Consider the following 20,927-nt stretch of genomic DNA (forward strand, 5'->3'; position numbering starts at 1 on the left):
TCAACTCTCATAGGTCAATTTATTCAGTTACAAATTTCATTGAGAATAAAAGATTTATGCATTTCTCTTAATTAACAGAACAAATTTAGCTAAATATAAACTCTGCACTAAAGTTTTGCAGTGGCACAATACCAACACAGAATACAGAAGCATCTTTAAACTATACAAAATTTTAAAATTGAAAATAATCCTGTTTACATATTCTTTATACATTAACATATAAAAGACCTTATTTAATGAGGCATCTAAAAGAATCAAAAACATCTCTACAGCTATCTCTGAAAATCCATATCTGGAAACAATTAATTACACAGAAGCTTTACAAGACTATTTAAACAAACCAATACACACTTTTTACAAGATTAACATTCCAAAAGGTATAGGCAGGTTATCACTTCTTATTTTTGCAGTTTACCTCACTGGTTATCTTTAATTATAAAAATCTTCATATTTATATATGGTGGGTATTGTTGAATAACCAGTAATCTAATTTAAAACTTGTGCAAAACAAACAAGAATTTGGAAAAACAATACATTTAACCAGTCACTTATATAAAATACCACCTAAAGCACTTCTTTTGCCCTGTGTGAAGGGAAAAAGCCATAACCAATCTCTTTCTGGAAAGTTAACAGTTACATTTTTATATTCCTTCATAAGACTCCTTCTATAAGTTATGATAAATTAAGAGTTCCAACAAGACATTGACTGATGGACAGACCTGCCCAACATCCTCCAGTTTACAGCTTATGTTTGCTGGCTGTGTCCTGCTGCTGCCTCCTTAGATCAGGAACACTTGGGCTTCCCAAGGGCTGACCTGGCAGCTCTGAAGAGCTACACAGAGGTGTAGCTTTACACAACAAAGACCTGCCATGTGGCTTCTAACTTGAGCCATTTCCTCTTCGGCACTTCTAACATACCAGGAGATCCAACAGCAAGAGGTGTGCAGAATTAATCTGAACTTTTAAAAACTAAGTTCAAATTATATGAAAGTATGCTTTCAAGTTTACTATAATCAATGCAATTACTAAGAGATTACCAGTTAGCAAAACTACTGCATGTGAATAACAAATGGAGAAGTCTAACATAATGCTGGCCAGTAATGCTGGTTTCCTTAAGAAGCGGGTATAATATATTTAAAAGGGTCCTTTCTGAGAGATTTTCTCTTCCCTTATCTTCTGGCAGTTAGGGTATTTGGTGAAGCCTATAGAAAGGAAGAATATTTTCCAGAACTACTTGCTGTACACTTGAAAGGAAGTTTTCAGTCTCTGTTGGTGTTATTAGCTGCAAAAGCATGTAAGTTTCCCATCTGGCTCAGACCACTCTGAATATGTGCAACATGGATCTCAACGTTATTCTGAAAACAACTGTGGGAAGAAAAAAAAGAAGGAAAGAAAGAAATGTTAAACCCCATATGTAAGAGTTATGTCTGAATATCTCTACAGTGAAAAATCAAATGTGACCCTAGCCAGTACGAAAGCTCAAATGAATTGGAGAGCAGTACATACAAATGCAACTTGACAGAGAAATATGGGAAAACACAACTTGCACAAATAGCTGCAAGAAATCAAGAGTCACTGACTTGGGCACTTAAAGTAAGGTTTTAACATGACCAGAGTTACTGAAATTAAAATACTATGAAGAGATGCTAAAATGGCCATAATAAGTACATGACATAGAAACATCATTACTTTCTTTGCTGGGTTCATCAACCTCTACTTGAATCCATTCCAATATGCAATTTGCAGGGTCCATTATAAAGAAGTTTCACTAATGTTTGAGGTTTGGTTTTGTTTTTCCTAATGAAAAATGCTATAAAACAGCATTTCTCAATAATTATATTGATATCAAAAGGCCATCCTACTATCTTTGGAAAAAAAAAATTAAAATTTAAAAATTCATGTGAACAGACTTCCATTATTTTGTATGTAGCAATACAAATAATAAGGATATTAAAGAATACTTAGCATTTAGGTTTATTTTCTAAATGACCTAATTTAGCAGCATAAAATGCTGGTCACAAATTGCTGGAGGCTGCAGGGTACTCCAGACCAGTATCACTATGCTCTTGCTACCACATTCTTGCTATTTTTATGATGCTTCCTCAGGTAGCTACTTGAGACAGCTGTTGAAAAATGGCCCATCTAGACTAGACTGGCCTTTGATCTGGCACAATATGGCTGCTTCTCTGTTTCTTGGCTTAAAATCTTGCCAATGGAAGCTGCTCAGAACTTCTAATTGTCTCATGCCACCTTTTGATATTTACAGACAAGAGGCTGAGTATGCTAAAAGAATACTGAAATTGTATTGTTCTCTGGTTTAAAAAACCTGTATTACTAGTGGGATTTCAAAATCTGACAATGTTCTAAAATAAGTTTTTAGTTGTGATAAATGACTAAAGAATAAGAAAGTCTAGCGGTTGCTCCATCAATTTAGCACTTTTAACATTTTTTTCTTTTAAATGTTACTTCACTGATAGGTTCAAACAGAAAACTGCTCATTTCACATTCCCTTTGAGAAGCCCCTCTTTAGATGGGACCCTTCCCATAAGTACAAGTTACCAGATTAAACCCCTTAATTATAATCAATGTTCACCTCTAAAATACAGTACGAACTATCACCATGTGTGTAATTAAGAATTCAAAAAGTAATACCTGATATTTGAGGAGTCTATTGAATTTTTAATGTCATTTAATGAATCTGTTAGTGATTTAAATTCAAAGGAATTCAGATCACCTCCTTCAGCTAGACACTGTAAAAGAAGAAAACAAAAAATGTTCTCACAGTTCAGCACAAAAACTGACAGAGCTTTAATACTACACATTGTATGGGAGAAGCTATTTGGTGCAAACTTTTTACCTTAATTTGCAATAATATTGCTGTAAGTCTAGAGATAAGATCAGTTAAATTTTCACTCTCCACACAGAGCTGTCCTGTTGACAAGGTATTTGCTTGTCTGACCACCTCCTGAGCCTCCTCTTCACATCTGCGCCTCAGATCCGTGGGTTGGTCAGCAGGCTGGAGGCCCTGGTCAGGAGCAAGCTGCAGAGAAATGAAGGGGAGAAATTAAGAACAAAGATGTGCTTTGCATGTGGTGGATGTGTGAAATGAGATGATTTCAAAGACAGTTCATATGTGTATAGTACACAGTGTTTTTTCTTTATGTATGTCTGCTTAAGAACAGGCCACTAGTATCAGGAGAAATGTTGCTCCAAGGCAGCTCAAATTCCAGAGAAGGAATCCAACACAGCTACCAACAGTTTCATTTCTGAGTGACCTCCACTTATGCCCCATTCCCAGGAAATTCTGTTTCGTTCTTAGGCTGAGCAAAACCACCAAGGACACAGAGATTCCAGCAAAATCTTACCTCATAGCAATACTGTTGAACTTTATGCAAAACTTTATTTAAGTCTTTGTTCAGTTGTTCTAGATCTAGAACAATAGTTGCGTATCTCCTCTGAAACTCAATGCCGATTGGCATGGAATAGGATTTCTGTGGAAAACACAAAGCATATTAAAGTTAATGCAATACTGTACAGCTACAGATTTTGAACTCATCAAAAGGAGTTTTTACTTGAAAATAATACTGAGGTATTTGAAATCCTGGTATCAAATAGAAAAAACGTTAACATACAAAATATTAAAATGCAGTGTTACTATTTATAACTCCAAGTGGAACTGTGTAGGTAACAACTATGCTTTTATTCCCTTCTTGAAGAGCTACAAAAATCCATGGTGGTAAACACTACAGAAGATGACTGTGGTCTGACCTGCTTATTCCTCCAGTAGCTGGGCATGGCTTCTCACTACTGGTTGAGCAGAAAACTATCCTGCCAGCAGAGGAACAGTACAGGACAATATGGCATCGACCACCTCTGCTGCAGGATGGGAGGCACATTTGGCTAGTAAGTTATTGGTCCCTTGAAGGTGACTCAGTGCTACACACCTTCTGTTACAGCTAACAGTTCTGGCAAAAAAGAAAGTTACTAGAGCTTATATTTGGTAACAGTATTTTGTAAGCATGATTTTCCAGGAAAAGAATAAATACCAAAATACAGCACCTTTTTTCTTATACTTCTTTCAGAACACAGCTTGACATTGTTTGGGTGATATTTATGAAATTGAAATGAAACATACAACACATTATAAAATTTCCTCTCCAAATTGCGTCTTGAAAGAGAAGCTAGAGATAGTTCCAGCCAAAGGACTGAAGATACAGGAACCTCCTACAATCAAAACTTGTAGCTATAGATTTCACACACAAGATACAGCAAATTGCAAAGTCAAGAGCCTCCATCAGGATAACCCTGGTCAAAAACTCAAAAGGTGTAAGTTACGAGTTCAGTTCAAAGTTCCCCATTAAACCTAATCGCTGAGATGATCTCCAGGGATTTACAAATATTAATACCAACTTAACAGAGCTTTAAACTAACACCATAATTTCAGGATTCACTGGAAAGCAGCATAAATTTGGCATACTTTCTGCAGCTCTGGAACATAAAAAAAATCAAATCTTTCAGACCTCCTCCAGTGACCAGTTCCCTTAGAGCAAACTGAACGGCTCCAGCTTAGCTGTGAAAGCTGCAGACAATTATGAATTCTATGCTAGCGATGGCAAAAGAAATATTTCTCAGCACCAGCACTATTTCTGACCTGGGCACAACCCAAGACCTGGGAACACTGATGAACAGCTAAACTGACAAAAGATGGATGGCTTTCAGTAGATGAAAGCAGGTAACATCTCTGTCACCAGGGATCTAGATGCTTCCCTGAGACAACCAGCATCACCTCTACCTTATTTTTATTGCAGGTCCTTTCAATTTATACTTGTTTATCCAAACGTTTACTGCTTTATGTACACAGTAATTTGTTTATAGCCTGCAACCCAGACTACTACAATGATGTCAAGAAAAATGAGACAAAAAAATGTACAGTTGTATACAAGAACAGCTCATTTGAAGGCTGATTCATGTAAATTTATTATTGTCAGATAATAATGGCCTACATTCAGTACCATTCCCGATTTTGGTCAGTTCCATTTATTTCTATATTGAATCAGTCATTAAACAGAAGTCTTCATAAAAGGATTACTTTAAACCAAACAGCAGTGGTACTCTAACAATTATCAAATGACAAATGTATGAATTATGACCAAAGTCTGACAATTAAAGTACACCTGAATGAACTCAAAGGATTCAGTTTTATTCATGTTCAGGTATGTTATTGATGTTGAAGTGAACTGGTGTCAGAAAAAAATTCTTGTTCAAAGAATACATATTTTAAAGGAGAAGCAACACATACTCAGTGGCACAAACATAGATGGGATTTCCAAGGGACAAAGAGGATTAGAAGATGAGCTAAGAATATGGCCCAATAGGAAGGTATCACAGCCTCTATTTTTATCAGGACAGCCTTCAGTAGTAATGGGGGTTGCTTTATCATTGCTGGTTTTCAAAGGAAATAGAGGAGGGAAGAATTTCCAAGTATCTCAAAGTCCTTAGCCAGATTACAATTGAGCGAAAATGTATCAAACTTAGCATCTATTTCTAGATTTCATTCCCAGCTGCTTTTTCACTCTTTCAATTTCCTGGAATAAGGAGACCAAGAAGAGTAACAGCACAGGTAATTTATGACTTAATGGCTGAGCTAACATTCATGTTCTCGCTGGAGGAAGATACTGGCATTCCTATGGATCTCCTTATCTATGCAAATGTATGAATATCTCAGAAAAAAAAAGTTAATTTAAGAAGAGTTGGTAATTTTTCATTATCAGAGCTGCAGGTTGCAATGACATGTCTTAATCTTACTTCTCTTTGCATCTAGTTTAGTTACTAACACACAAAATTAAAAGACAAAGCATTTGATGTACAGGAAAAATAATGCAGTAACTGAAATGATAACAGGGTTTTGAAGAACAACACCATGACACAGAAGAAGAAAATTATAGAGACACAGGGATGGGGCAGTAGGAAGCAGAGAAACAAAATGCACACATGCACATGATCACTGAAGGCACAAAGAGAAATCTCACTACAATAAATCACATCTTTCAACATTCAAATATTTTACCTGGAAAAAAAAATCAACTGTTTTGTTTCAAGAAATAAAAGGGACCCTTCTTCTTCTCCACAAACCTTTAGCCTTCTGTACACTGCAGGGACAACAGCCTGGATGGATGCTGGCAGAAGGCTGAGACTGAGAGCTTTCTCAAGTTAATTTATAGCCATGGGTGATAGAAGAGCCACTCTTTTAATTTTGATTTACTGACTGTTGATTAGATAAAGCTAGCAAGAAAAACTATTCTGCTGCGGCTAATTATGCTGTAGCTGCTGTGGTACTGTAACTTTAAATGCCAGTCAAGGGCACTCATAGCTTTACACAAAAATCTCTGAAATGAGTAAATGCTTTAACCAGAAAGCTGAGATAATAAGTATTTACCATCTGCAAAACAGTTTTAGGATAAATGTCTAACCATATAAATCTGTACGCCGAATTCTCAAGGTACATAGTATTTCCTTACTTTATGTGTTAACTGATGTGCTATGCTGATGTTAACATTAATCAGTTTCCAAAGCACAGTGCTTTCAAAGGAGAATCATATTCAAAAAAACTGACCTCTCAGACTTGTATTTAAAAATAATAAAAACATTTCATGTAATAGAAAGCAATAAAAGACAGGTTTTATTTAGACTATACTCCTAATTAAATTTATTTGCATTAGCTGCTAAAGCATATCCTGTTTTAATAACTGAAAAGAAAACATTCTCACCAGCTTTTCTGCTTCCGTATTCATCTCTCTCAATTGTTTGATGTGTTCCTTCTTGATCATAAGGATTTTCGATAACCTGGTCTGAAACAAAGGAACTATTTTTAGAAAGAATAGGTCCTGAAGCAGTTTTGAAACACCATAGAAATTAAAGATAAAAAACCATACCTGTTTCTTTCATAATTTAAAATGCATTTCTTAGTTGCTGATCGAGTTCAGAAGCAGAAATAAAATTTAATTAAAATTAAATGATGGATTTTCCACAGATTTTAAAAGTGATTCCAAGTGCTTTAAATTGATGAGTGCTAAAATCCATCAGCTGAAATTCCCTATAGGAAGACTAACATGATTTATGGCCACCTACAGGCTGAAGAACCTTTTTTTTTTTTTTTTTTTTAATAGGCTGAAGGAGAGGGAAGGGTGTTTTGCCCATGATACTACAATTAGTATCGCTCACCTTACTACACCTTTTTTCCCCCACAGTTCTTAGCACTAGCCTTTTGTGTAAACTCCTGCAGTAATCTCTGATATTGAGATTGGATCTATTTTATACAGAACAACTCTGGACTTTCCATTTCCCTCTTTTGTAACAGGAATATCCTGTGTCTCCTGCCCTGGGGATCTAGCAGGCTGAAGTGGAAATCACTGGGAGCACTTTCAACACACTCATCACTCCTAAAACTATTCCATACTCTAGGGCCCTGAGAGAAATCCTAGCTTCACTACAGCCAGCAACACTTTTATTACTGGAATAAGCAGGGTAAAAAAAATCAGGTTTTATAAATTCCAGAGGAGTTAACTGCATTGTAGCAGTGAAACACTTGACTGGGAGAAATAGAAACTGCTAGTTCAACACACATCTGATTTATATATAATCCCTTCTGTGATTTTAAAGTTCAGCCTTAATGCAGCCAGGCTGCTTGCCCTCAAAAATTGTAATTAGAAAATTGTTCCAGGATCTCTTTCAGCTAATGAGGAATATTCTGGGAATTTCCATGTTAAATGCATTCTTTTTCACTTGATAGCAAGTTTTTTGAAATTGCCAAACAGACAAAGCTGGTTTTCAGCTAAATGTAGTGTTCCCTCCTTGCTTTATCCCTGTTTATTTAGAGACAATAAAGGCATCTCTTCTCCACTGTTCTTCCACCAGACTAATCACAACCCAAGCCTTTTCAGACTCCACTCCCTCAAAGGGCTCTTCATCTTTTAAACTTCTGTGGCCCTTTCTGTATCTTTTTCCATTCACTGCTATTTTTCCTGTGTGTGAGCATAAGAAGCCTGTAACAGTATTCTGAACGACACACCTGGAAACTAAACCTGTAAAATGGAATCAATACTTCATTCCTCCTACTCCAAATATTTTGCCAGATGCATCTTACAAATGGATGGTGAGCCATGGTCAGAGGCAGCACTGCATGGGTTATCAGCCTCCCAATTCCAGCTGCTCATTTCTGTCCTTGTGCTTTCCCCCAGTGCCAGCACTTGCATTTTTGCTCTTTGCATTTTGCATGAAGATCCCAATCAGAGAAGAGATAATGACAAAAAAACACATTCAGAAGGGGCAAGAAAGAAAAGTAAAATTGTTACTTGTGAGCTGGATTGTCTCTCTGATCTAGTTTCTAACACACCACACAAGTGTTTGTGTTGCCAGTAAAACACCTGGGAGGAAGAAAAATCACTGTACACCATCTGCCGCTGCTGCCAAAAAGTTACTTGTCAAGTTCTGCTGTCATCACCATCCAGCAACTGCCTGACACATTCTTCTCCTTCATGAAGTTGGTGAGTCCTCAAATTAATACAGAATATATAATTTGTTCCCTGAATCTGCAAGGCATTTGATTCTTCACTTCTGCTTTGACGTGCAGATATATGTGAGGATGCACAGTGCTAGTTCTCCATTTGATGAGCTTGGATTTTCTATTATATTCATGCTATTCCAAGATATATTCCAGTGATCAGGATAATCTAAGGATTTTCACTGTATCTATCATGTCCACCAACTTTCTTTCAGGGGTACATTTTATTACATAGACCTCCATTTTTATTTGCCAGTGAATGCTATAATTCAGTCTAGCCCTCCTTTGTTTTGAGAAATTTTCACCCTTACTCATCCTGTTTACCGTATAATTTATAGTTCTCAATAAACTGGAAACAAGTTTTTAGTACAGTGCTTTTCCACATTAAAAGAAATGAAGGAACAACCCAAGCAGAATGTTTAGATTTTCACTTCTGATTTCATTTGTAAGTCATAGAACATAAGCTTTTCAAAATGCAGTTTGTGCTAACTTACTACGCAGTATTTTCAAAATTTTTCATCAGAAGAAACCAGCCAAAAACGGAATACCCGTTTTCAGATTGTTCCTCCTGCATCTGAGTCGGGAAGATCCCTCCTTTCCCCAGAGGCAGACGCCAGGTGACCGCTGTGCCCGTGCCGCATCACCGCGCTCCCTCTACCGGGCATGCAGCGACCCTGCCAACATCTGCTTTGTCCTACAGCGCGGCCTCCCACTCCAGGGTTTCACCCCAAAACAGAAAAGGAAGCAGGCAGGAAGGAAAATAAAAAAAAGCTGTAGCTGAATACTTGGAGAAACGTTCTCCAAATTTAAATACTGTCTGGAATGCAATCTATCGATTTTGACCTGCCATATAGCATATGAAATATTTAAGGATACATTACATAATGTAGTAAGCTTGAAAGACCTTAAAAAAATTATTACTCATTTATTGGTGACTTTATTCTTAATATCATGCTAATTTTTGAGCCAGTTTTCTGATACATTAGTCGACAGTCTCAGATGTCAAAATGTAACATGTAGTAATAAATATAAAGATTTAGAAAAACTAAGACAGTGTAGAACAATGATTAAAATAGTTGTTACAAGTTCCCATGCTTGCTTACAACTTCAAGTTATAGGTAAAGAGAATATCACTAACATTTACTTGTAATTGTATGCATGTAATTTTGGATTCACTTCCTCTTCTTCCTAATTAATTTCAGGTAAGGGAAATAAAGGGCTGGATTGAAATCTCATTTGAGGTGTACTCTGTATTTTTTGTTTTGTCCAAAATTCTTCCTATAAAATTGTTTCTTTGTGGTCTTATAAATAACTGCCTGGCAATAGTTTTCCAGAAAGTTATCTCAGAATCAAATGGGTTTTGACCATTTACTTCCTGAATCAACATTAAATCAGAAAAAGGGATTTAACTTTTCTAAGTATCAGTCTATCAGAAAGGCTAAAATACCCTGAGCAGCAACCCTTAACATAAAAATACATCTGGACTGATGAATACAGCACAATTAATAAGCAGCATTCACCAGTCTCATGTATTTCACAACACCAAATTTTAGTACCTCCTCAAACTTCTAATTAAAAATATTGATTCTTAAAAATAATGCTGCAAGTCCTTCCATAAAGGTTTAAGCCCTGTGATTCTTTGCTGTTGCTCAAATATACAAATGCCAAAAATCTGTGGATTGATTTTGTTTGAAGTGTTTTGAAAATCTTCAAGCAAAAATACATATTAATGTGATATCTTTGCAAAATTCCACCATTTGCAATACAAGCAAGAGGCCTATACTTGTAGAACTCAGATTTCCTTATACTGAGTAGCAATACACAGCCAGACGTGACTGTCAAATCCCACATTTTCATATTTAAAATGCAGAAACAATATCATAAACAGATGCAATTAATGCACTAAGCAGATGTAAAGCTCAATACACCTTAGTTACCTAGTCTCACTGATCATACTCCATGACTCAAACAGGACACCTGCAGATACAGTTTAGGTGCATAAAGACTGTATCTTTTGTGTATGTCAATTTTACCATAATTAATCTTATAGCAACCACATCTATTTTAAATTTTCTTAGCTAAGCTAGATGTCATGCCACCTTTTTCAAAATCAGCTTCATAAAAGTTTCCTCTAAAAAAGCTGAATAGATGATTCTGTCAAATAAAATTCATTAGGTTGAATGGCCCAAATGTTACTGTGTCATGTGAGCTACTGACACAAATTTATTCTTTTGACCAATTACACAGACTTTAAAACCTGAGAGGCATTTTATTTCTCAGTTCTTAATATTTTAAACATGAGTCATTTCAATCTCCTTTGTTCAAAACTGCTTTCCTTGTTAAAGACTTCAATCACTGATTTTAAGTGAAGCCAACATGAGCAATTACATTCTTCCATCATCCTGGAAAATGCTTCAGTGTGTTTTAATATTCAGTGAACCTCACCTTCCTAACATTACTCGTCTGTGCTCTTCTGAACTGGTGCACAAAAACCACTCTGAAGAATTATTTCGTAAAGGTGAAGACAAGAAAGTATTTTCTGTGTAGTGTTACCTATAAAATGAATGTTTGCTTGCATGGGAATGAGTGCTGCTTTTCTTCTCCAAGAGGGTAAAACATTATAAAACAAAACATATATGGTACTCCACACAGGCAAATGCTCTTTGCACAATCCAAGTATATTTTAAATAGTCTTAAAGAGTACACATAGAAATAATGTTTTTTAAAAGATAAAATGGTAGAGCTGGGAAAATAAAACACTTTTGAAGACCTGTGTGAAGGCCTGAAAAGCAACATATTTCAAAGGTTATAAACAAGTGAGAAAATTAAGAAGGGGAGAATAAAACCAAATAGGAACATCTCTTCAAAAGTTAATTTGGCTATTACCATATCTGTCATAAATTAACAGAAGGTCATTGAACTGCAGAAGAATTGGCAGAATAAACACAAAATTACAATAAACAACAAAATTAAGAACTGCAGTTAATACTTACCACTTGAATGAGGAATTCTACTGGAAAGCCTCCTAGTGTTTCACTATCTGTGCCCGAAATTTTGTTTTTCCATGAAGATTGTCCTAATAAAGGATCACTGTCCTATAAAGGATAAAACATCTAAATGAATAGCTTCTTTTTAGAGGGTGCTGCTAAAATTTCGCTCTTGCTAAATAACGTCAGAAAATTAAAAACTCTTTAAGATAACAGCTTCAACATGTACCAAAACTCCTTCAGTGATTACCAGCCCTTGAAAAAAGTAGCTTACAGTGATTGGAGACTGGAGTGAGGGTGTGTATGGCAGTCGGGGAGGAGTCATGAAGAAGCGCGACGGCCGTTGTTTCTGTCCAAAGGCCGCGATCGGCATGGTCTCATGAGGCTCATTGCTCTGCCACACAGGGAAAGGGAAAGGGATACACTTCAGTGTCTGATTATTCTTTGCCCTTTTGGAACACATCATTTATTTCTGGGATCTGGACTAGCTGTGCCTATCCACACCCCAACCCAATAGCATGAAAATATTGAAGTTTTGCTTTTGGTCTAGGCAGGAGCTTCAAAATCCTAATGTATTGCAGCAGTTTCCAAAGTGTTCTGGCATCACATCTAATAAAACCTGCACAAATGTTTCCAAAAATGCTATTGGCAGAAAAATCACAACAGGAGTCAGCAGAGGCTCCAAACACGGACTAGGATAGAGACTAGAAGAATTATGTAGATCCAACACTACACAAGATACAAAAGAAAGTGAGGCCCCTCCAGAAATCTCGCAGTCTAGGCTGGAACAAAGCCTAGGAGCTGGGAGATAATCTCCAATTGTTTGACCCAAACAACATCCTCCCACGTAGCTTCATTAGTACAAGAAATTTCAAAATCATGTTTGGTCAGTTCATAATACCTGTTTGCAACTTCCACAGGCCTTCCCTGACTTTGGCAAATCACAAAGGGCCAGATTTTCTTGACCATTTTCTGCAAATCCTGGCAGGATCCCATTGCAGAATACTCTCTGTGATCTTATACTACTCATTGGATTTCTTCATATTGAACTCAGGCTACTGGTACAGCCTACAATCATTGGTCTAGTAAATTATTCCACCCTGAGCCATTATGCTTTAATCATCGAGGGTTATCCTGTTCTGTAAAACCATAAACAGTAAAAGTTCATCATCCTGGAATTCCCCACGTGTCTGCTACATTTGTTTCTACTTTATGACAATACCGCCTGAGTGTAATATTTTTTATTTTCTTATTTTTTAAGTACATCACTGTGATTTTTTAAATTTCATTTTCTTGTTACAGCTACTTTTAGAATGTGTCACTAATACTTACAAGAACTTCATAATCTGGGACTGTGTGTGTTCCAAGACCTGCCCTGTCAAAAGTCACTCTGTAGGTAGCATTAAGAGTGTCTACAGCATCTATTTGTCCAGTGAACAGACCATCATGGACACCTCGCAAACGGGCTGAAAAAAACAGCAGGAGAACCAAGAAAACAAACATCTCAATGCTATGATACAAATAACAAAACCAGATTCATCACATCTTTTGCAAGTAATTCCTTATATGTATACTTAAAGTCCAAAGATTAAATGGGAAAAAAGGGTAAACCTGAAAAAAAAAGTGTGTAATATAAATAGTACCAAATTTTTACAGATTTTAAGTTTGAAGGTCAAGTATTTCCTGAATTTAATCCTTAGCACTACACTTGCATCTAAGAAACTCCCACTATTTCATACCCAATACCTTCTGACAGACAGATCTTGCAGGCAAAAGTCAATTTCCAGATGATTTTGCACAGTATTTCCCTCTGAACACCTCCTCTGATGATGGCACATTTAGCAAAAAACAGTGTGGAAGGCAGCTCAAGGATACAGTCTAGGAGAGTGAGGAGAGGCAGTTTGGTGCATGCCTGCTCTTCAGCAAGAACTAAGGGCAGTGGTATTCAACACAAAAAATGCAATGAACAGTAGAGGCATGAATAGGAGATGCTGAAGTGAAAATGAACAGCGCCTGGACCAAAATCAGACAGGAGGGAGGAATTCAAATTTTCATAAAATTAGGCAAAACCTGTGGAATGTTCTAAACAATATGCCTTCCTCAGTCATGTGCCAGGTTTTTTAGTAAGGCAATGTCATGTTTAGCATCCATGTCCAACTACACTGCAGTATAATTATGTGTCTCAAAACAGGCAGTTTTTTTATATTTATGAAAATATAAAGTTCAAGTTTTGTATTAGGTCAGATTTTAAAACCAGACAACACTCAATATTTTGAAATTAAACATCTCCCTCTCACCAAACTTTGTGAGATATGCAAAAGAACTAGACATGTAAAAAACCCTACAATTTGAACAGCAGAAATAATAAGCCATACTAAGTTTGCACCTCAAAACCTTATCACTGTTTTAAAAATACTACCTAATCTTCACAAGTACCTTCTCAACGAACTAACAAAAACCAGTAAAATTTTTGATGTTTTACATTTATTATAATTATGTGCACTAAATGTATTACGACTTACTAGGATACTTGTAAAATACACTTGACTGCTTATTTTGTTTGTTTTTAAGAAATTACCTGTAACTTTTGTTCCTATTACAAGCGGTAATGGAATTTCTTCTGGAAGATCTTTGAACTGTGAAAGATCTGCAACTTTCCGCTGCTGCAAAAGTCTGATTTTCTGTCGTTTCTGTTTTAATGCTGACCTCTCTTCCTCAAAAAATGCAGAGGAACACCTGTAGTATCATTAGATAAAATTATACTTAAATTCATCACTGAAAACATATGTATGTGAAGGCACATCAAATAAATATGCAGTTAAAAAAAAATCAGTGAGAGAAAATGAACAAGCTTAGGGTGATGTGTTCAAGAGAAAAAAATCTCATTTAATGCATTTAGACAATCTTACTCCTCAGAATTCTCACCCTTAAAATAAGAGTCTATTTTAAAATAACACTCAGGGATACTAGCTGTTGCACTATCATATCTAAAGAGTAAAACTTTTTAGGATTTTTCCTGCTTATAAGGATCCATCTAGGGTCACAACAAAGCTAAATCTGGCCCCATTCCACTCTGGATGCCAGTTCAATGCATGTGAGGAGGATGTCCTGTGAGTGCCCCAGCTGCCAGCACTGACTGATACACAGGAGATCCCTTTCACTTGTGCTTATTAGCTCAATTAAACTAACTGAGTATGAAAGGGCACCAGACTCAGCACATAAAAGGCCACCTCTCGGTCTATCTCCTTGCACCTGTGAAGAGCATAGCTCAGCCCCAAAAACTGTTATGTGGATGAATTGTTCTGAGATTGATCATAGCAAAAATTTATTTGATCTGGGGCTACTGTGTCAAATCAGATCATCTATAGTAGTCTCCCATTTTAGAAGGTAGGGTTCTTCTTAAAATGCAATCTGAAACATGGAAAGCTTACTCCCAAAGTGCTTACTTTTTATTAATTTTCATTTCTAACCTACTGAATAGGCAAGATCCACGAGGGAGATAAGTACAAAGCACAAAGACATTAAGGACTCAATCCTATCTTTCATTGCGTACTAAAAAAAGTTTCTTTATTCTTGTGTCAATGAAAGAAGTAATTTTAAAAAGGTGCAAAATGCTATTTTAAGTCTTCCTGATTGCAGAAAGTTATTTATCAAATAATTCACCACCTTTGTTAATTGCTTTACTGCAGTCAAATGCAGATTAAGCATTTTCTGTGGAACTCATACAGTGATATATTGATTACTGATTAATAAGAAGTTCTATTTTATGAAGTTATTTTAGAAGACATTGTAAACTCTGCTGCTGGTTCCCTCTACTACACTAAATTATTTTCCGATTTAAATCCCTTCAAGATGTTCCTCAGTCATCTCCAACCGAGTACTAAGAAGTCAGCTCCTTTTTCCAAATCTGCTTCTACTACTCTCGTATTACATGCTGAAACAAACATTCTTAGGTTTTCTTCTGTGTACTCCTCACTGGGAGAGTTCCACAAAGCCCTTTCACTTTTCTCTACAATTTCTCTTCCTGTCATTGTGTACAAGACTGTAAGCACTAAGCTGCCAGGATGCTGAGACCATTTTGTTTCACACTGACCAGCAGTTTCACACTCTATATGCACACATCAGTTGCCTTTTATCTTATACATGTTTTCTAGGTTATATGGGGCATAGGCCACCTGTTTTCTCCCAGTGTTAACACTGATGAGATCCTAGTCCTAAGCAAGACATGGGAAAAAAAAACATAAGCAAGAATGAAATGAAGCTGTGAGGTACTTTTGCCAGGTAATGCAGAGATGCACTGCACTGAAGGCTCCCATATGAGGCTTTCCAACCACTATCAGCACAAAAATCACCACTAGTCTTTGTACAGCCTAGAAATTCTGTTGCAGATTGAGGCTGTAGGTGTGTGTCTCACTCACCAGTTTACCACCAAAGAGCAGAATGTGTTTACTTGGAATTATGGACTATTCCAGTAGTCCTATTAGGAATTTAAAATATCTGGAAAGGGATGTGGCAGACGTAGAGAGGGATGGTGGTTGGGAAACTTCTGAAGAGCTTACTGCTTACTTGGATGTTCTCATTTATTGATGCTACTGACTTCATATTTACTACTGGGGAGGTGTGAAATAATGCTTGCAGTGGGCTGTGAATATCAAGTTCCAAAATGCAGGTTGGATCTTTTCAACACCACTGAGGAGAAGAATGGCTAACCACAGCAAGACAATAAAATAGGCAAATTTAAAAAAAAAAAAAAAAAAAAAAAAAAAAAAAAAAAAAAAAAAAAAAAAAGAAGAAGAAGAAGAAGAAAAGCAATATAGACTTCATATTAATCCTTCTAATCGTGTCCAGGGTCTTGCATCAGGAACAGCAAATATCACCTCATATTTTTTGACTTGTGCTCTTAGAAATACAAATTCAAATGCTAATATACTAATCACTGGCCTTGGAAAGTCCCTACAACAGCAACTAGTGTTTTACTGATAGCTCAGATGGTCTTAAAAAATCCCTGTCCCAAGTGCTGTTAACTATGGATGTAAAAAGCACTTGCAATATATTTCTGGCTTCTGTTAAAGGAAATCTCCACCCTAACATTCCCCAAATGGATTTAATAAAGGTTATCCCATCTTCATGCCAACCTATGAAATAATGAGAATTAAAACTATGGTACAGATCCAAACTGCAAACTCATTAGTTTTCTGCAGAGACTTCTTAAGAAGTTGAACATTCTTCTCAGTTTTTACCTCGCTTGTGAGATTTTGAATTAACAGAGGAATCACCACCATCACGTAGTGGCAGGACAAGCAGATCTAAGCTTAATTCATATCCACTGCCATTTCACAAGTCAAATTAAGTTTACACAGAGTACACAAAACTAACTATTACCTCTTCCTTTTCCTGGAGCATATCTTTCCCCACAGTCTACAGGAATCTTACATGCTTTGCAGGCTCTCATGAAGAATACTGCTGTGCCAATCAAACATACTGTTGATGTGTGATAGGACATTTAAGGTATCAGCAGACTTAGAAAAATACTACAATATATTTAAACAAACAAACAAAAAAAACCCCAACCATGTGCATAACTATCACAGAGACACTATTATGCTCTGCCATCAACACTGTGGGTGCAAAATGTCCTAATTGTTTATTTTTAATCCCTCATGGGGAGATATCTCCAGATAATGCTGGAAAAAAAAATGGGCTCTATCCTCTTTGTACCTTCCCTTCAAATATTTATACACAAAAATGGGATCCTCCCTTAGTCTTCTCTAGGTTAAATTGTGTAGGTTTTGTGAAAAGGCTGAGCTGAATCAGAGGGTTTGAGAATTAAAAATTCTAAATTAGAAAAATACACTATGTCTTCATTAAATTCTGGCTTCTTCTCTACAATGGACAATACTTCATGGGTGACTTTATCTTTCTTATATCTTGATAGCCATTCTAGGAAAGCTGAGGATATATAAAATGGTTTAAAAACAATAATAAAATAAAAGAAGTGAGAATGTACACTTGTTTTCCCCATGAAGAGATGGTTATAGACAAAAATTGGCCAGTTCTTCCAGGCCAGGAAGCAAGGCAGTATAGAAGATACAGTAACAACTTTAACACATCTTAGCTTGGACACTCAGTTATCTGGAGTGGGAAGAGAACTTTGCAAGCACAGGCTCATGAAAACTACATGGACACATGCATTTAAGGAAGAGGGTGTGTGGGGGAGAGAGGTGCTCAGAGAACACCTCAATAAAATGAGTTTTACTACTCTTAAGATATTGTTTTGTTCTACTATTTGAATTTTTTAAAAATTTTTAAAAGGAACAATTCCAGTAACATCAAAACTACATGTAAGTAATAGCTGAAAGAAAAGAAAGAAAAAATTACCTCCGTGGTTTTCCCATTAATCGCCTGATTTTCCCCCATTCTACTCTTGTCAGTTTTCTCGTTTTCAAAGTTGGAAAAGATTCTTTCAAGCATATACAGAAATCATTATCTCCTTCAAATAGTGGCCTGTTGAAACATAATTAGTCCTATGTTAACCAAACTAAGTAAACTTTTGTCACAAGATTCCAAAAACCATCCACCATCAGAAGCACATTAAAAAAATTAATATAAATTAGTCACATGAACAAGACACCCCTATTCAAAGAACAATTTTAATTCAGCCAAAAACAAAATCAGGAAGTTTCCAGGACTACTGTTCTTTTGACTCTTACTACCACTGATATTTAAAAATGTCCCTTTCTCTAGTTACTACAGAGAAATACATGTCATTCATCCTGCTCTGTGAGGTATATAAAGGCACCAAATGAAACTTCAGCAGAGTCAGCTCAGTGTCATGAGGATACTGCAACACACTGAAGGAAACCGGAGAGTGAAATATTGAAAATAAAGGGAAGGACAATGTGGTGCTGAGAAACAGACAGACAGTATCTTTTTTTCATCAATTCATTCAACTGTAACTCAGATTCCTGACAGAGGTTTCCAAAATACAGGAAATTGAACCAACTCATCATTCTCTACAGCTGTACAGGTGAGACTCCTATTGTATCATCCCATGACTCCATGGTGAAGCACAGGATCAGTAGGAGAGAAGTGACAGTTCAGAGAACAGACTTGCACAACTCAGGAATTTCTCTCTGATGCTATGACCCATCTCTATCTCTGTTTTATGACTGCCTTTTTCTTTGTAGTACCACATTCTTCTTAGGTTGAGGGGATGAGGGAGCAGCAACAGATATGCCCATCTAATAGAAGGTTAATCATAAAAGACTACGTGCAACTGAAATAGATCCCTCCTGGCGAGAACAAAAGGATAACTGCATCTTAGACAAAGCTGCTTTTCTTCACTCTTTGCAGGGCACCAGGATTTGGAGAGGAATGTACCCAAGCACAGAACAAAGAGGACCTTGGAAGAAACACTGCCTTCAAGTGAGTGTCTGGGGTGGCAGGAGAGAGGAAAGGTGCACAGATATAAGGAGACAGGCAAGAATGGAAGTGAACAGCTTTGCAGTGAGGATCTGCAGCTGTGGCATGAAGTGAATAGGAAAACAAAAAGAACAAGCAATGAGGCTCAGGAAACAGACACAGAAGAGTATGGAACAGTATAATTTCATCCATATTTATTTATTATTGCTAACACAAGATATCTATATAAAGAATAACTATTCAGCTTGGGTGGTTTTTTTGGTTTTCTTTTTTGAGAAAGATAATCTGTATTTGATTGTTCTTACTAACACTTGTCCTTAAGCAGGCAAACTCTAAACCCACAGCATCCATAAGATTGGAAGCTCTGGAAAATGGTGAGTTACAGATGCATCTGCTTCTGAGGGCCTGTGATCACTGTAGTAGTAAGTAGCACTTCAGAGGTCTCTGCATGCCCAAAATCAATGGGAATTTACAGAAAACAGTCTACTGCAGTAGTATATAGAGAATCAGACTGAAATAACTTCGATAATCTAATAACCACAGGTGACAGTTGTAGAAATAAAAAACATTTCAAAAACTTACAGCAGACATGGCATTTTATTTGATTATTTCAATTTTGGATAGAATAATTTGATTAAAATATTTGGAGGCTTTCACAGTGAGCCATATTTTGTCAGTTGATAGCTCTATGATTAAACTTTTTTAAGCTTCTCATTAAGCCTGGATCATACCACTCCAAACAAGATATATCAAAGTTTTCCTTCCAAAGATATGCAGTCTCTTAGTAAACCATTTTATATCTTAACCTGGTCATATCTCACGAGCATGACAAGCTGTATTTGATTTGCAAGGCAAGGTTTTGGCAGAGGGGGCCTGCAGGGGTGGCTTCTTTGAGAAGGTGCTGGAAGCTTCTCCCATATCCCACAGAACCAACAGCAGTTGGTTCCAAGGTGGACCCACCCTTGGCCAAGGCTGAACCAGTCGGCGATGGCAGTCGTGCCTCTGAAATAACAAAGTGAGGAAGGGGGAAAAAAAAGCCTGTGCAATTGCAGCAGGACAAAGATGTAAGAGTATCTGAGAGAAACAGCTCTGCAGACACCAAGCCAAACTCAGGGAAGGAGGTGCTCCAGGCACTAGAGCAGAGAATCCTGTGCAGACCAAGGTGAAGCAGCTGTGTCCCTGCAGCCCCTGTTGGAGCAGGTGGATACCCAAAGGAGGCTGTGAACCCATGGGAAGCCCCTGCTGGGGCAGGCTCCTGGTAGGACTGTGGAGCCATGGAGAAGAGCCCATGGGGAGCAGGTTTCTGCCAGGACTTGTGACCCCATGGGGGACCCACACTGGAGCAGCCTGTTCCTGAAGGAGCACATCTCATGGAAGGGGCCCACAGTGGAGCAGTCTGTGAAGCCTGTGGGAAGGACTCAGGTTAGAGAACTTTGCAAAGGATTGGTTCCCATGGAAGTGGGAGGATTCCTCCCCTGGAGGAAGGAGCAGCAGAGACAGACAACAGGTGATGAACTGACCACCACCCCCATTCCCTGTCCCCCTGTGCTCACGGGGAGTTGGACACAGAGAAGAGAGAACTGAGAATAAAGCTCAAGAAGGGAGGTGTTTTCAAGATTTGATTTTATTTCTTATTATCCTACTTTGATTTGACTGGCAATAAATTAAACTAATTTCCCCAAGCCGAGTGTGCTTTGCCCATGCCAGTGTGTGGTGTGGTCTCTCCCTGTGCTTATCTCAGCCTTTGACCCTCTGGTTATATTTTCTCTCCTGTGTCCAGCTGAGGAGTAATAGAGCAGCTTTGATGAGCACCTGGTCTAGCCAAGGAGAACTCATCACACCTGCATACATGGATAATTATCAAAGAGGATTTCAGAATTACCTGCTAAACTCAAATTCTAGTCTACTGATAGACCTGAAGTTTCATAGACAATTTTTAAAGAATAAACTAAAGGTTC

The 20,927-nt window shown here is 37.2% G+C and overlaps 1 protein-coding gene across 1 annotated transcript in view; it reads right to left on the bottom strand.

Moving 5' to 3' along the window:
• Positions 1-20,927, bottom strand: part of LIN9 (lin-9 DREAM MuvB core complex component) — a 37,567-nt gene continuing 16,640 nt past the window's right edge. The window contains exons 6-15 of the mRNA XM_066316297.1: positions 17,926-18,051; positions 14,126-14,283; positions 12,880-13,013; positions 11,822-11,941; positions 11,554-11,655; positions 6,768-6,848; positions 3,366-3,491; positions 2,858-3,040; positions 2,653-2,750; positions 1-1,365 (exon numbers count right to left, since the gene is read on the bottom strand). Coding sequence (XP_066172394.1) covers positions 1,260-1,365; positions 2,653-2,750; positions 2,858-3,040; positions 3,366-3,491; positions 6,768-6,848; positions 11,554-11,655; positions 11,822-11,941; positions 12,880-13,013; positions 14,126-14,283; positions 17,926-18,051 — 1,234 coding nt within the window. The 3' untranslated portion in view covers positions 1-1,259. The remainder of the gene's footprint in view (positions 1,366-2,652; positions 2,751-2,857; positions 3,041-3,365; positions 3,492-6,767; positions 6,849-11,553; positions 11,656-11,821; positions 11,942-12,879; positions 13,014-14,125; positions 14,284-17,925; positions 18,052-20,927) is intronic.

The sequence above is a fragment of the Sylvia atricapilla genome, chromosome 3, assembly GCF_009819655.1.
Source record: "Sylvia atricapilla isolate bSylAtr1 chromosome 3, bSylAtr1.pri, whole genome shotgun sequence".
NCBI lineage: Eukaryota > Metazoa > Chordata > Aves > Passeriformes > Sylviidae > Sylvia > Sylvia atricapilla.